The 16,718-nt window shown below is 33.1% G+C and overlaps 1 protein-coding gene across 1 annotated transcript in view; it reads right to left on the bottom strand.

Moving 5' to 3' along the window:
* The window catches only part of MINDY2 (MINDY lysine 48 deubiquitinase 2), a 66,037-nt gene that overhangs the window by 16,667 nt on the left and 32,652 nt on the right, over positions 1 to 16,718 (bottom strand). Inside the window, exon 5 of the mRNA XM_063089609.1 lies at positions 5,745 to 5,847. Coding sequence (XP_062945679.1) covers positions 5,745 to 5,847 — 103 coding nt within the window. The remainder of the gene's footprint in view (positions 1 to 5,744; positions 5,848 to 16,718) is intronic.

Here is a 16,718-nt window from a genome sequence, read left to right on the forward strand (position 1 = left end):
TAGAAACTTGGTAGGGTCAGAAGCAGCTAGATAAGGTAGATTTATTCTACTCTCTCTCCATCCCTTAATGTCAAGCCATAGCATTTCAAGCTGCAAAGTAGTTGTGAAAAAGTTATCAGTACATCACAGTATTTCACAGACTTGGTTAAGGTGGAAGAGGAAGTGAAAAAATTATAAAGAGGGCTACAGCCAAAGTAAATTCATAGCATGCTTGCAACTTCAGGGTTTATACATTTAGAAATAAGAGCTAACCTACTGTTATTGTTACTTTGCTAAATACTAAGTTACTGAGTAGAATGAATGTATTACTTATATGCTAAAGATTTACTATTATGTAGTATTTAAAAATTAAACATTATGCCTGTGCTAAGTCCCACTGCTATCTGTAATATCCATTTAGTAACAAAATGCTTCCTTCACAAAGCTGTTTCTAAATGCCCTTTCCATATCTCATTCATACAACATCCTCTCTACAAATCCCCTATTCAGTGGAAATATAGCACAACATTACTTTCATGTTAGTGTATAATTTAAAAATTTAATACTAGAAAGGTCTTTCTCAGCTATTTCTTTTTACAGAACAGGACACTGGCTCAGAGAGATTAGGTGACTTGCTCAAGGACATGAAACTAGTCATGGCAAAGTGAAGACAAACCCAGGAGAATTATTATTGGTATTAAGTTTAAAAGTTTAGTGCAGATGATTATTATAAATGCCATATATTATGAATTATATCTCTCATAAAGCATAAAGCATAGCCTATAAGAATTTTAAAGAACAATGTTTCCTAATTCTCCTGCCAACAATGATTTTAGTGGAATAGTGAAAGGCTAACCTAATTTCAACTTTTTATAACTAAACAAATTTTGGTAAATAACTCTAAGTGTTACACAGCAGTTTACTTATCTGCTTCAAATAATCCACTGTTTTGCATAACAGATAGTTTATTCACAACATTCAGATTAATTCTCAATTTCATTGTTACAGATATTGTTGTTGATGATACTAAAGTAAAAAAATTAATAGAATGATAATAATAAAACACAAATATTACTGAAAATAAATTTAAACATTATTTTCCTGACAGGATTTGTGTGTTTGAAAATATTTCTTACTTCCAGAAATTCAACAATAAATTAGTTTATCAAATTGTTTTCTTCTGTTACTGGAGTTATTAGAGAATATGAAAGTGCTGAGTGTCTTAAAGAAGGTGCGATTAGGAAGAGGGACATTAAAATTAGGCAAAAAAGAATAGAAAGTGGAAACAGGAGGGAAGGAAACTTGATTTATTTAAAAACGTTGTCTAGGGCTGACCCCGTGGCGCACTCGGGAGAGTGCGGCGCTGGGAGCGCAGCAGTGCTCCCGCCGCGGGTTCGGATCCTATATAAGGACCTCCGGTGCGCTCACTGGCTGAGCACGGTACGGCCAGTCACAAAAAGACAAAAGAAAAAAAAAGATGTTGTCTAGATGTGGCTCTGCCTAAGATTTGCATTCAAAATTAAGCTCAGTTAGAGCTTTAACATTATGACAGCTTTAAACAAATGATCTGATTTTCTTTTTAATATACCTGCAAGTTTCAAAAATCGAATACATTATATCACTGTACTTTTTCCTCAAGAGGATGGGCAAAACAATCTCTTTTAATATAACAAATGCCCAGATTTTCTTTGAAAATCATATGATTTGATTCCAGGCATATAACAAGGAGCCCAGAACATCTTATTGTGCCAAAAAATTGGGAAGTGCTCAAGTAACAAGGAGGACATATCAAAAGAACATGGGCCCCAGCTTGAGAGCATCCCACTGGCCATATTTGGAACAATTTTAAACGTCAAAAGGAATAATGATAATCATGGATTATACACTGAGTAAAAAAGAATCTACAACTTTATATTGATATAATTTTTTAAATGGGGGAGGAGGAGCAGAAGGAAAAACTATTTTTTGTAGAAGAGTAACAACTGATAAACGTAGAAGGAATAGTACAAATATGATAACCACCACAGTAATAATTGATTTAGCCAAGAATGAATGAATGCCAAATATACTGGGTGAAAGATTATTAAGGAACAGAATATTCACAGTTTCAAAGGAGAACATCAAAACATTACTTATTAATTACAAAAGGAAAGGGGCATTTTTACAATTAAAAAATCTGGCAGATACCACCTTGATCAAATTTGAACATAACCAATAATGGGATAACCAGACTAATGTGCCCCCTGATTTGATACACTGGGAAGCACACAATGTAACCTATGTAGCATTCCTGCCAAAAATATATAATCTGAATCTACTCATGAGGAAACAATCAGATGAATCCAAATTGAGGGCTATTTCTACAAAACAGTTGACCTGGACTATTTTTAAAAAGTCAATATCATAAAAGAAGGAAAAGAGAAGAAGGGAGGGAAAGAGAAACAAGGAAAGAAAAAGAAGAAAGGAAAAAGGTTAGGGATCTATTCCAGATAACAGAAGACTACAGAAATATGACAACTAAATGATCTTTGCTTGGAGCCTACACTGAAAAAATTAAAAAATACAAGGAACATTACTGGGAAAACTGGAGATTTCTGGATATTAATTGTATAATAGATAATAATACTATATTAATGCTAAATTACCTGAGATCACTGTGTTATGATTATATATAGGAGAATTCCTTGTTCTTAGGAGACAAATGTTGAAACACTTACGGGTAAAGTGTTATATTTGCAACTAATTCTCACATGATTTAGAAAAAAAAGTGTGCGTGTAAGAGTACAGAAAAAAGGCAGTTAATATGTTAATAATTTGTGAATTTAAGCAACGAACATAAAAATGTTAATTGTGCTATTCCAACTTTTTTTTATGGGCTTGAGATTTTCCAAAATAAAAGTTGGAGGAATAAAAGAAAACAAGTATTATTTAATAAAAATAACGTGAATTCAAACTATAATGTTTATGGTACATAATAAATCCTCAATATATATATATGAATAAAGGAATAAGTATCCTGAAATTATTCTTGCACACATATTTTTGTCCTAGGAACAATTGTTAAAGAAACAATTATTCCTGAGAGAGCATCTGGAATTAAATGACCAGCTCTGGAGAAGAGGTCTGTCAGCTGGTACTGTTTTTCCTTGTAGATTTTTGCTGCCATGCCACAACCCATCATTATAACCAGATTCAAAAATGTATTGACACTCAAAAGAGGTAGCAAATAATAAGTACTTTATGTACAAGTAAAAGTTCTGTACTTTTACTTACAAGGTATTAGCGTAAAAAAAAAAAATTGAATGTTATCTGAAAGAAGATTAAAGAATACCTTATTCTGTTTGACTATCAGCTAAATAACATTTCTTTTTCCTCAAGAAAGAATACTGGTAAAAGTATTTCTTACACTCTACACATTCATACGAAGTGAAATGTTTGAATTTTTAAAAAGTAGTTATCATCTAGGACCAAAGCTTAATTCTTAACAAATAAGAATTAGATTGGATATTTTATTGATTCAAAAGGAAAGCTACAGTTGTAGACCAAGTAGAAAAAGAAAGGAGACTACTTCAATTGAACAGTACATTCAAGAGAATACGATAAAGAAAAATGATGGAGGAAAGCTAATTGCTACAATGTAAATAAAAATGTCCAGTGGTCTTTTCTTCCCTATGTGATTTCTTGGTGCTTTATACAAGTGACCATTGGTACTGAATAATTATTTCAAACAGACTACCTATTTATAATTTCTTATAAAAAAAAATTAGTTTAGTTTTTTAATTGTACTGAATTATATGTACACATATAATTATTCCTTAATATGGAAATCTGATATGCAGAATTTCACCAATACAAAGTTATCACCATTATCAAGAAATTAGGTATGGTATATACTCCTAAAATTACCTGAAGATTCTGTACCACCATAGAGGTGAGTCCTTCCTTGCTTTTACCAAGACATTACTTCCAAATTATCAGTACCATATAAATCAGCTATAGTTTTTCATTATCCTGGGGAATCGATGTCAGAGAAATAATAAGTTTTAACGGCAAGTTAAGAAAAATGAAAAAACTGGGCTGGCTGGTTAACTCAGTTGGTTACAGTATGGTGCTGATAGTACCAAGGTGTAGGGTTCAATCCCTGTACTGGCCAGCCACCAAAAAAGTAAAATAAAAATAAATGAAATTTTAAAAAATGATGAAAGGACTAATTGTTTTTGGTTCATTTTGTTAATTAGTGTACTACTAAGTCCTATGCTTTTTGCATCATATTCTGTCTTGGGAAAGATGGAGTAACAGTGTTTCCTATGGCTTCTTACCGTATAAATCTGTTTACCTAAATATCACTTCTTGGCTATCATTCTGTTACCACTTCCTGAATCCTACTGTTCCTTAAATTACTACTGAATAGCCTAACTCTAATAGTATACTGGACATTACTGAGAAAATAGGATTCCACAGATAAATTTTCTTTATAGTATTTTTAGGAATATACCCATGGTAACAAGAACTTGGATAAAGAATGCAAAGTTCTAGTGAGTAGAATTTCGTTGATAGAAAATATTTTTATAACAACTTTTGTTGCTCCTTTTCCTCCTAAAATTTAAACTTCGCTGCCTTAAGTTTCAGTGAAAGAGCTGTCACACAAATAAATGATCAATGTCCCTGTATGTTTACGTGTTTATTCCAAGTAGAAGACTAGGATAAACCTCAATTAAAATACTATGTATTTTCTTATTACTTGCCTCTTTTGCATAAGTGTGTTGAACTTCTGGATAATTGAGTAATACCAAGGTACTTCAAAACGTCCATGAAAAGATTTGTATTATCTTTCAACTCTATTTTTCTACAAACTTTTTGAAGTACCGTCATATAATTAGTTGGGTTCTGATTAATTAATATGGGATTTATGTACACATATTTTATATGTCTTAATAAATATTCCTATAGTCACAAGTTTTAATTTTTAAAAATGTGGTAACTGTAATTGATTTTATTATACCACATGTAAAGGGATTGTGTGTCTGCAAGAGAATGATGAAACTCATCCCTTAATTCTCATTATTTTTCTTTCTTTTGTTTATCCTTCGAAGAAAGCAGAATAGCAGCCTCAGTATTTGTGTGTATTTATGAAAAAGGGAAGTGGGTGGTGGGGAAGGTATAGCCAAATGCTATGGCTCCTGATAGCATTCTGGTGTCAAATCTCCTTTTCCCATCACTGATCGAATACAGGTGAAAAAAAATTAAACTGCTTTTATGATGATGAATTTAGCAATTTCAGTTAGCTAAGGATGAGGAAAACTGATGTTCAGAGGCATACTCTGATTCAGAATGGGGTTTTAATATATTGTATTGTAGTAAAACATAGCAGGTCTATCTACCAAAATAGAACGCTTGAGCATCATAATACTCATCTCAGTCAACTGAAGTGTTTAGGACAAATTATGAAGTCCACTCAGCACTCCGAAATATAATCCTTTTTTAAAAGAGTAATTATCAGTAACCTCCAGGTAATTGATCATACCCAAGCTAGCAAGTGATTCCAAAGAATTACTAGAATCCAGGCCTCATTTTACAAGTGAAATGAAAGGGTTCTAGGGAAAACTTTTCACTGGAAACTTTATGAATGATTACTTCTTTTAATTCCTATAAGTAGCATCGCTTGTATTTTTTACAAGTCTTATTTAAGGAATTTGAAAGATATTATATAAGGCAACTTATTTAGCCAAGGATAAAAAAGTCAGGTAATAGTAGCATTCACCCACCTTCACTAACCAGCTCACTATTGTCTGACTGCTTGCAAGAGATGATCTTTTCCACTAGTTGATTGTAGCTGCAGTTACCAACAGCTTTTACAATGTCATCAGTCTAGAAAACAAATGACTGTCTTATTAATCATGATAAGATCAGAAACAATAACAAATGAAACCCACATCACTCTTAAGGATTTTATTGTAATATAATACTAAACATAAAGTATTACTCATGAAAAAAAAATCAGCCCTAAAATCAACACCCAACAGTTTCCAATATTGTTTATAGCTCAATACAACATATTGCAAAACATACCGCATAGTTGTATTCCAATTATGCAAAAAATGATAAAATAGAATTATTACATGCAACTTTATTTCTTAAGGTTTGTAAATATGTATTTACATGACTAAAATATAAACTATTTCAGGAGAAAAAATAAGAAAATTTCAGTGTTTTAAAAAACAAATGTTTCACATTTAAAGCAAGCCAAATCTAAAGATGTTAATTTATAGAATTAACAGAGATCTTCCATTTTATTTATTATTTAGTTCCTAGAAAAGTATAGTGGAGATACGAGTAGTGAAAGCTAATGTTATTTTCCTGGAGAAAGGTTAATATATGCTAATCAGGGACAGTATTTGCCTCATGATTTTTGTTTTATCTTTGTCTTTAGAGGTACAGTAGAAAAGTAAATTCAAACTTCTAAGGTATAAGAAAATAAAATTGGGCATCTCTACTCTCCCTCCATTCTGCTTTGACTATTGAAGAAACAGAGGTTTCTGCTGCCTAAACAACCACCTAAACAACTTATTCTGAGTGCCTTCCCATCCCTAAAAACATATTTATATTTATTTATAAGTTATTTATATGCATTACTATATTAACATTATATATAACAAAAATATAAATTAAACAATGATATAAATAAAAATAAGAGGGCCAATGATTTTTTCCTACATTTAAATGATCATCTTGAATAATTACTCTTTGAATGCCACAGGCCTTGACATATATCTTCACAAGTAATACTCTGGGCAGTGGTTCTCAAACTTGGGGAGCTTGTTAAAAATATTTAAAAGAATTCCAGGTTCAAGTTGCTTCTCAATTGTCTAAGTTTTTGTTTCACTGCCCAAGTGATTTTGATGCACAGCAAAGTTTGAGAACCACTGCTGTAGGCTATAATTTATTTTCCCTGTTCCTGCAAAATTCTGCAATGTCCTCTTAACTCATGCAACTGGGACTCATGGTTGGTTAAGAAGATCAGTTAATTGAAAAAGTCAGAGCAGGAAATTGTGGAAAATGTTACAATATATATTAAACATTTCACATTAGTATAAAACACAAAATGTATCCAGTTGTCAATCTTTTGGTTCAGAGCCAAATAAGACCTTTTCTTTGAGAGAAGATCCTTAAGTATATCTATGACTTCCAGTTATTATTTATTTAAAACAAGAACTTAGACCCTTCAGGGAGAATTTGAGGGCACCATCTCTTTAGATGTTCATTATTTTTCTTAACACCTTTAGTGACTCAACTTCATTTAGTTTTACCAAAGGATATAAATTTTCAATTCTAAAGAATCCATAAAAATACAATTGGAATAATAAATACAAGATCAATATACAAAAATCAATTATATTTCTAAAGACTAACAATGAATATAAAGATTTCAAATTTTCATAGGCAGAATCTCTACATTAATATATCATTCAATTAATTTATTTGGGTGCCTATTACATGCTGCTATGAACCAGGTGATATTACAGAAGCTGCAGACACAGCAGTGAACAAAATAGTCTATGCTTTCACAAAGTTTATATTCTAGAGTAAAAACAAACAATAAAAACAAACATATAATAAGCTAGATAGTTGTATACTGGTATGCAGCTGTTTATTTTCATTGTAGTATAGTATTCCACAGTACGAATATATCAAAATGTAGTTATTCATTCATCTTTTGATGGCTATTTGAGTTGTTTCCAGTTTGGAGCTATGACAAATAAAACTGCTATGAACATTCTTGCATGTTTATCCTGTTGTACACATCAGGTGTTTCTCTAGGGCATATGCCCTGTCTAACTGCTTAGCCTTAGGGTATGCTTATCCTCAACTTTACTAAATAAAATAAACTGTTTTCCAAAGTAGATGGCCAATCCATTTGTAGGGAATAAGAATTCTCTATGCTGTACATCTTCTCCAACATTTAATATCATCAGCCTTTTAAATGTTTGTCAGTCTGATGGGTGTATAGTGGTATCTTGTTTTGATTTTAATTCGTATTTTCCTGATGACTAATTCAGACGTTTACTGGCCATTTGAATAACCATTTTTGTGAAGTACTTTGTCAAGTCATTTGCTCCTTTTTTTTACTGGATTGTCTATCTTTAAAAAAACTAGGAGCTCTTTAAATCTTCTGGATATCAATCCTTTATTCATCAAGTAAGTTACAATCATCTTCTACTCTGTGGCTTGCTTTTACATTATCTTTGGGATGTCTTTAGATGAACAAAAGTTCTTAGTAGTCATGTACTACCAGTGTTTCCTTTATGATTAATGGGTTTGTATCTCAAGAAATCCCTCCCTACCTTGTAAACTCAGGAACACAGTCTCAAACTTCTTCAGTTTCCTCTTTTACAGTGAAACTTTAATGCACATGGAATAGAATTTTTATGGTGTGAGCTGTGGGAAATAATTTCATTTTTTTCTTTACGATTATTTAATTGTCTTGGCACCTTTCTGGAAGGACTGTCTTTCCCTATTGCTCTATGGTGCCCTATTTCTATCTATATAAGCATGATCTTTTTAGGCCTCTATTCTGTCATTGGTCTAAATCTTAATTACAATATTTTAAATATTTTGTTTCTGAAAGAGCAGGTCCTTCCTAGTTGTTATGCTTCAAGAAAATCTTAGCTTTTATTCTTGGCCCTTTCCATTTCCATATAAATTGTAGAATCAACTTGTCCAGAACTCCCCTCTACAAATATGCTGATATTTTGTTTGGGATTATATTGAACCTGTACTTTACTCTTGGGAGAACTGACATTTTTATAATTCCAGTCTTGAAATCTAAAAACACAGTACATCTTTACATTTACACAGGTTTCTATTTCTCTCAAATTTAAAATTGCTCCAGAGGTATTATACATCTTTTTGCTAGATTTATTCCTAGGAACTTATGCTATATAAATGACATTTTAAAAATTTCATTTTCTGTCACTTTAAAATCTTTTTCAAAGAATTTTACCTTTGTTGATCTTCTTTATTACATATCTGCTCTCTATCTATCTATCTATCTATCTATCTATCTATCTATCTATCTATCCATCCATCCATCTATCTATCTATCATTTGGCAGCCAGCTGGTACAGGGATCAAACCCTGCTTTCTATTTTAATACTTCTTTGCTCTTTCTTAGGATGGAAACATAGCTTGTTGATTTTCAGTCTTCACTTTTTCTTTAACATGTAAACGTTAGGCTCAAAAATCCTCCCTAAAACTGTTTTACCTGTATCTCAGAAGTTTTGATATGGATTTAGTCATTGTGTAGTTTAAAATATATTCTAAGTTTCCCTATGACTTTCTTGACCCAAGCAGTCCCTAACTGTTGTTTTTCTACTGATATCTAGACTGTTTGCTCTCCGGCTAGAGAATATCCCATATTCTGTATGTTTTTTTTTTTTTTTTTAAATTTATTTATTTATTTATTTATTTATTTTTTGGTCGTTTTTTCGTGACCGGCACTCAGCCAGTGAGTACACCGGTTAGTCCTATATAGGATCCGAACCCGCGGTGGGAGCGTCGCCGCGCTTCCAGCGCAGCACTCTACCAAGTGCGCCACGGGCTCGGCCCATTCTGTATGTTTTAAATCCTCAGAAATTTGTCGAAACTTGCTTTATGTATGGCACAGCATTACATCAATTTTTGTAAATTTCATGAGTACATCAAAATAACATATAGTCAGGGATATGAAAAACATGGAAAAGACATAAAATGTCACAGACTAGAGAAGACTAGGAAGACATGATGATTAAATGCAATGTGATACCTTGTATTCTGTAACAAGATCAACAAAAAACATTAGTGAAAAAATTTATGAAATCTGAATGAAGACTGTAATTTAGTTAGTAGTTATATACCAATACTAAATTTCTTAGTTTTAATACATGTACCATAGTTACATAAGATGTTAACCTTAGGGAAAACTGAGTGAAAAGTGCATGGGAATTCTCTGTAATATCTCTGCCAGTTTCCTGTAAATCTGAAATTATTCCAAAATAAAAAGTTTACTAAATTTTAAAAAAAAAGTATGTTCATTAAGTTTTCTCCTCTGCTGCTTCTATCAATTACAGAAAAAGGTATATTAAAATCTTCCAGTGTTACAATCTACTTCTTCCTCAAATTTTGTTAAATTTTCCTTATGTATTTTGAAGTTATGTGATTAGAACCACACAAATTTTATTTTTTATTGTCAACTAATGCTTACTTGCTGTGGTAATTCTCATGGGTCCAAGGAACAAAGAGTCAATCGGTATATATACTTTCCAGGTGTTTCCAGGAGCATACAAATTTAAAACACTTTTCTTGGCAAATTAAACATTCTATCATTAATAAAGCATTTTGACTTAAAGGCTATTCTTTCTAATATTACTATAGGTATTCCAGCTTTCTTTTGATTAGTAATTGTATGCCATCTCTTTCCCCCCACTTTTTCCTTGCAATCTTTCTGTGTAACTACACATTATTTTATATATGTCCCTTTGAATAGCAAGTATTTTAGGCCAGCCTCAGATTCATTGTCTTTTAACTAGAGTATTTACTCTTATTTACACTAACTATAATTATTCATATATTTGAGTTTATTAAATGCACCATTCTCTCTGTCCCATCAGTTCAACATTCCTTTATCTCTCCTTTCTTCCTTCTTTTTGGATTAATTTTTCTCCTTCTACTAATCGAAAAGTTACCCACTATATTTTCTGTGCTTTTCATGGTTACTCTAGAAAAGCACTGTCCAATAGTACTTTCTGCAATGACAGAAATATTCCAAATCTGTGTGGACCAAAAGTATATCCACTAGTCACATGTGGCTATTGAGCAACTGAAATGTGGTTAGTGCAACTCAATAACTAAATTTTAATTAAATTTAAATTTAAATAGGCACACTATGGCTACTATGTCAGACACAGAGGCTATACAAACTAATATCTACCCTTATCAAAGTCACAACTTAATTACTTTCTTTTTAAACAATTAATTCTAGGCCCTTAGAATGCTCTAATTCCATTTAACCCTCCTCCCAACTTAATATTATTATTTTGCCAATGCTAGTGTTCTTTTTTTTTAAACCCCCAAAGATAATGTTATTATTTAATGCAGTCAACAATTGTTCGGATTTATCCATATATTCATCGGGTTATTATCTTTCCATTCAATCTTCCTTCCTTCTGGGATCACTTTCCTTCTGACCAAAATATTTGTTTAGAATTTCCATTAATAATGGTCTACTGGGAGCAAACTTATCATAATTAATCTGAGAAATGACTTTGCTTCTTTCATGAAAGATAATTTTACTGGGAACAGAATTATAGGTAAACATTTGTCTTCTTTCAGCACACTAAATATATCATCCCACTGTCATCTGGCTTCCAGTGTTGCTATTAAGGAGTTAGTTATCAATTCATAATGGGGAAATACCTTCTCAGTAACTGAATTCTGGTGACCACTATCCAAAGAACTACAGATATTTATTTTTAAGACAGTTATTTGCAGAACACAGAATCAGAATTCAAAGAACTAGCCAGTTCTGAAAGTTATTTCATACAGACCTAGGGATTTCAAAATTTGTCTTGTTCTTTTTTTCTTCTCATCAGTGGAATCCTTCTGTCACAAAGCAGGTTAGTAAAATAGATATATAGCAGAGCCCTGAGGCTTCTCCAGTAGTTTGAAAACCACCATCTAGACCAGAAAAGTCTGATGAACAATCTCTGTCCTACATTAGAGCACATTTTTTTCTGTAAGCATATGAATTCAACTGTTTATCATACAGTCAAAAGGATAATCTGAGTCCAGTTTTTAAGAACTCAGGCTTAAATTCCTCAGGCTTAATTTACCTCAAGAATCTAAACTACCTGGTATTGTCATCTGTCAGATCCAACATGGCCCACCTTGGATGTGTAAACTGCTTGGCACGTTTACACTTTTCATTGATATTCGCAGAGACAGAGTGCCAATAAAAATACAGATATCCTGCTTATAATTAAGCCATTCTTCCACTGCTCAGACTACCAGCTGCTTTTACCAGTGGACAGGAATGAAAAAGCACTGCCAAGTCCTTGCTATTATGATCTCTCCTTCCCTGTAGTTAATGCATACATGCTGCATTTCATCAGTTAAAGTTAATTGAGAGCCTACTATGTGCCAGGCACTGCTCTAAACACTGACATATAAAAGCCCAGCTTTCATAAAATGTATATTCTAGTGGATGATGATAGTCTACCAGCTAAAGAAATAAACAATAATTCCAGATAATGATAAGCATTTAAAAAAAAAAAAAAAGTAGGGTCATGGGAGAGAAAATGACTGGGGAAAGGGAGGGTGACTAATTTCAACAAATTGGTCAGGGAGGGCCTCTCTAACAAAATGATATTTGACCTAGGAACTGAATAATGAGGAACCAGAAATATAAAGATCTGGGAGAACTATGTGTTAGGATAGGAAAATAGTATTCCACAGTGGGCGATCAGCCAGTATGAAAATCCTGAGGCAGCTAGTGTTGCTGGAGGGTAGTAATCAAGTACAAGTATATGAGGTGAAGTTGGAACAGGTAGGCAGAATCTAGATCATGTGGCCTATCATAAAAACCCTAATAAGTATTTTATACCTTATTTTAATTACACTGGAGGCTTTTAAGGATATGAGGAGGGCATGGGGACAAAGAGAAGGGTTTATTTCATTATTTTATTCTGAAGTGCCAAGATAATTCAATGTGGAAAGAATGTTTTCAACAAATGGTACTAGGACAACTGGATATCCATATGCAGAGGAATAAAGTTGGATGGACCCTTTCCTCAAACCATATACAAAAACTAACTCAAAATGGATCACATTCCTATATGTAAGTGTTAAAACTATGAAACTGTTAGAAGAAAATATAGGAGGAAATCTTCATGGCTTTGGGTTAGGCGAAGCCCTCTTACATAGGACACCAAAAGCATAAGCAACAAAAGAAAAAATAGATGAATTAAATATTACTGAAATGAAAAAGTTTTGTGCTTCAAAGCACACTGCAGTGGATTGAATGGCCCCCCAAAGTCCTTAAGCTTAATCCCCAGTGTAACTGTTGAGGGTGGAAAACTTTATTATGGTAATTGAAAGGTGGAGCCTTGACGAGATGATTAGATTCAGAGGACCATGCCCTAGTGAATGGATTAATACTGGTGGTCATGGGCATGATTCTGAGGGCTTTAAAAGGAGAGCATGGGAGAATCTCTCTCTTTCTCTGCTTTGCCATTTTGCCATGTGAGACCCTGTGTTACTGAAATCAACACCAAAGAAGGCCCTCTCTATAAGTGTTCTCTCAACTTTGGACTTCCCAGCTTCTAAAACTGTAAGCAATAAATTTTGTTTTCTTACAAAGTACCCAGTTTCAAGTACTTTGATATAAGCAACAAAAATGGACTAATACAGATACCATGAAGAAAATGAAAAGACAATCCACAGAATAAGAGAATATATTTCCAAATCATATATCTGATAAGGGAAATGTACCTAGAATATATCAAGAAATCTTGCAACTCAATAACAAAAAGACAAACAACCCAATTTAAAATGAGCAAAGGATCTGAACAGACATTTCTCTAAAGAAGATATACAAATGGTCAATAAACACATGAAAAGATGCTCAACATCATTAGTCATCAGAGAGATATAAATAAAATCACAATAGAATATGACTCTACATCTACTAGGATGACTATAATAAAAAAGAGAGATAAAAGCAAGTGTTGGTAAGGATGTGGAGAAATTAGAACCCTAACACTCTACTGGTGGATATGTAAAATGGTGCAGCCACTTTGGAAATTATTATGGAGTTCCTCCAAAGGTTAAACACAGTTACCATATGATCCAGCAATTCTACTCCTAGGTACATATACCTAAGAGAAAAAAACACATCTGTCCATACAAAAGCTTGTAAATGAATGTTCATAAAGGCATTATTCATAATAGCAAAAAAAGGAGAAAAAACCCAAATGTCCATTAACTGATGAACAAATAAATAAAATGTACTATATCCATACAAAGGAATATAATTTGCCAATGAAAGGAATGATGTTCTGATACATATTACAAAATGGATGAACCTTGAAAACATTATGCTAAGTGAAAGAAGCCAATCACAAAAGACCATGTTATATGCTTCCATTTACATGAAATGTCCAGAATAGTCCAATCTTTACAGACAGAAAGTAGGTTAGGAAGTTTGCAGGGGAAGAAAGTGACTTCTAATGGACAGAGGGTTTCTTTTCGGGGTGATGAAAATGTTCTAAAATTGACTGAAGTGATAGGTACATACCAAATGTTGCTGAAGCAAGTGGACATCCATAGGCAGAAAAATAAACCTGAATCTATGTCTTACACCTCATACAAAATTAACTCAAAATGGATCATGGACTTAAATGTAGAACATAAAACATTTATGAAAAAAAGCAAAGGAGAGAATATTCAAAATCTAGAGCTAGGCAGAGTTCTTGGACTTAACACCAAAAGCATGAAGCATAAAGAAAAATTGATAAATAGGACTTCATTAAAATTAAAAACTTTTTGCTCTGTGAAGATTCTGATAAGATGATGAAAAAGCAAGTAATACTCTGTGAGAATATATATGCAAAACATAGACCTTACAAAAATGAATATCTAGAGCATACAAAGAACTCTCAAAACTCAACAGTAAAGAATTAGTCTAATTAGAAAATGGGCAAAAGACATGAAGAGACATTTTATTGAAGACGATATAAATGAGCACATGAAAAGATCTTCAACATCATTAGGCATTGAAGAAATGCAAATTAAAACTACAATGAAATATCTATATAATTATCAGAACAGCTAAAATAAAAAATAATGGCATCAAATGCTGACAAGGATATGAAGAAACTGGATCACTCATACATTACTGGTGGGAATGTGAATTTTTGGTAAAGGTACTCTGGTAAATAGTTTCTCAAAAAAATACACAAGCAACTAACAACTGACCCAGCAATTGTACTCCTGGACATTTAATCCAAAGAAATGAAAACGAAAACCTGTACATAAATGTTTATAGGAGCTTTATTCACAATAGCCAAAAACAGGAAAAAACACAGATGTTCTTTAACAGGTAAATGGTTAAACTGTGGTATATCCACACTATGGAATACTACTCAGTAATAAAAAGGAACAAACTGTTGATACATGCAACAGCCTGGATGACACTTCAGAGACTTATGATGAGCAAAAAAAGCCAATTGCAAAAGATTGCATGCTATATTATTTATATAATCTTGAAATAACAAAATCACAGGGGTGGAAAACAGATTAGTGGTTGCCAGGGATTAAGGAGAGGGTGAGGGTGGGAGAAAAGTAGATGTGGCTATAAAAGGGCAATAGGAGGGATTCTTGTAGTGATGGAAATGATTTGTATATTGACTTCATTAATGTCAATTTCCTGGTTTTGATATTTTATTAAAGTTTTGCAAGATGTTACCATTTGGGGAATCTGAGTAAAAGGTAAAAAGAATCACTCTGTATTATTTCCTATAATTGTGTATGAATCTACAATTATCCCAAAATAAAAAGGTTAATTTTCAAAAGAGTAAGCCTCATCTCACACCACAAAACAAAATAAATTTAACAGCCATTAGCTGGTATGATTTCTTTTTTTAAAGTTTACAATTAACAAATGATATTTTGCATTTTTTAACCTTAGTTTATGTTTAAAAAAAACATGTAAATAAACTGCAATGATATTAAGACAGCATAAGAGTAGACATCAGACATATCAGTAGAACATAGAAGACTCTAGCCTACATAAAAATTTAGTATATGATAAAGGAATTATTTCTTTCTTTCACCTTTCCAGATCCACTCTCAACTCTTCTATACTAAGGAGGTGGACCTCTACGGACTGCTGCAACTGGATTTCTTACTCTCTAGTTATCAGTTGGATTTGGCCAATGGGAGCTACTGGAGGAAATCAGAGAGTGCTAGTGCTAGTCAAAGTACGTATAAACTATACTCTTTCCCTACTGGGCCACAGATTAATAGTAACTGTATTCTACTAAAAGCCACAGCTCCTGGCCAGCAGCCCTATGCTTTAGCAGTTGGTCTTACTGGGTTCTGCTGATGACTCCCTCTCCTTGTCTCTTCAGAGCTAGGAGTGGTAATAGTTTTCTGCTGTTGCTAACTCTAGGATGCTTCACCATCCCTTGCTTTTTTCCCATATCTTTGCCCACATCTTTGTAAATAGTCTCTTCCTTACACTTTTGTCAGTTATCCTTGGATGTGTCTTCTACTTCTATCAGGACCCTGATATACTTGCCAAGAGGCAAAATCTGGAATGCTGGTAAATACCAAGGGTCACTGTAAATTCAGAAATGTACAGTTGGAAATGAGAATATGGGGGTTAGGATGACACAAAATCTCTTTTCATAGCTGTGCAGTTGGAGCTGGCCTGTGGCTCACTTGGGAGAGTGTGGTGCTGGTAACACCAAGAACACAGGTTCGGATCCCTATATAGGGATGGCCGATTGGGTCACTTTGGTGAGTATGGTGCTGACAACACCAAGTCAAGGGTTAAGATCCCCTTACTGGTCATCTTTTTAGAAAAAAGAAAAAAAAAAAAAAGCTGTGCAGTAAAGAATATGGCCTTGCCCAAAGAGAGGTCTGGCTGATGTCTTGGCTCTTGGGAGATAACCTCTAAATCCTTGGAATAATAGGAGTGACTT

The sequence above is a fragment of the Cynocephalus volans genome, chromosome 3, assembly GCF_027409185.1.
Source record: "Cynocephalus volans isolate mCynVol1 chromosome 3, mCynVol1.pri, whole genome shotgun sequence".
NCBI classification, from domain to species: Eukaryota; Metazoa; Chordata; class Mammalia; order Dermoptera; family Cynocephalidae; genus Cynocephalus; species Cynocephalus volans.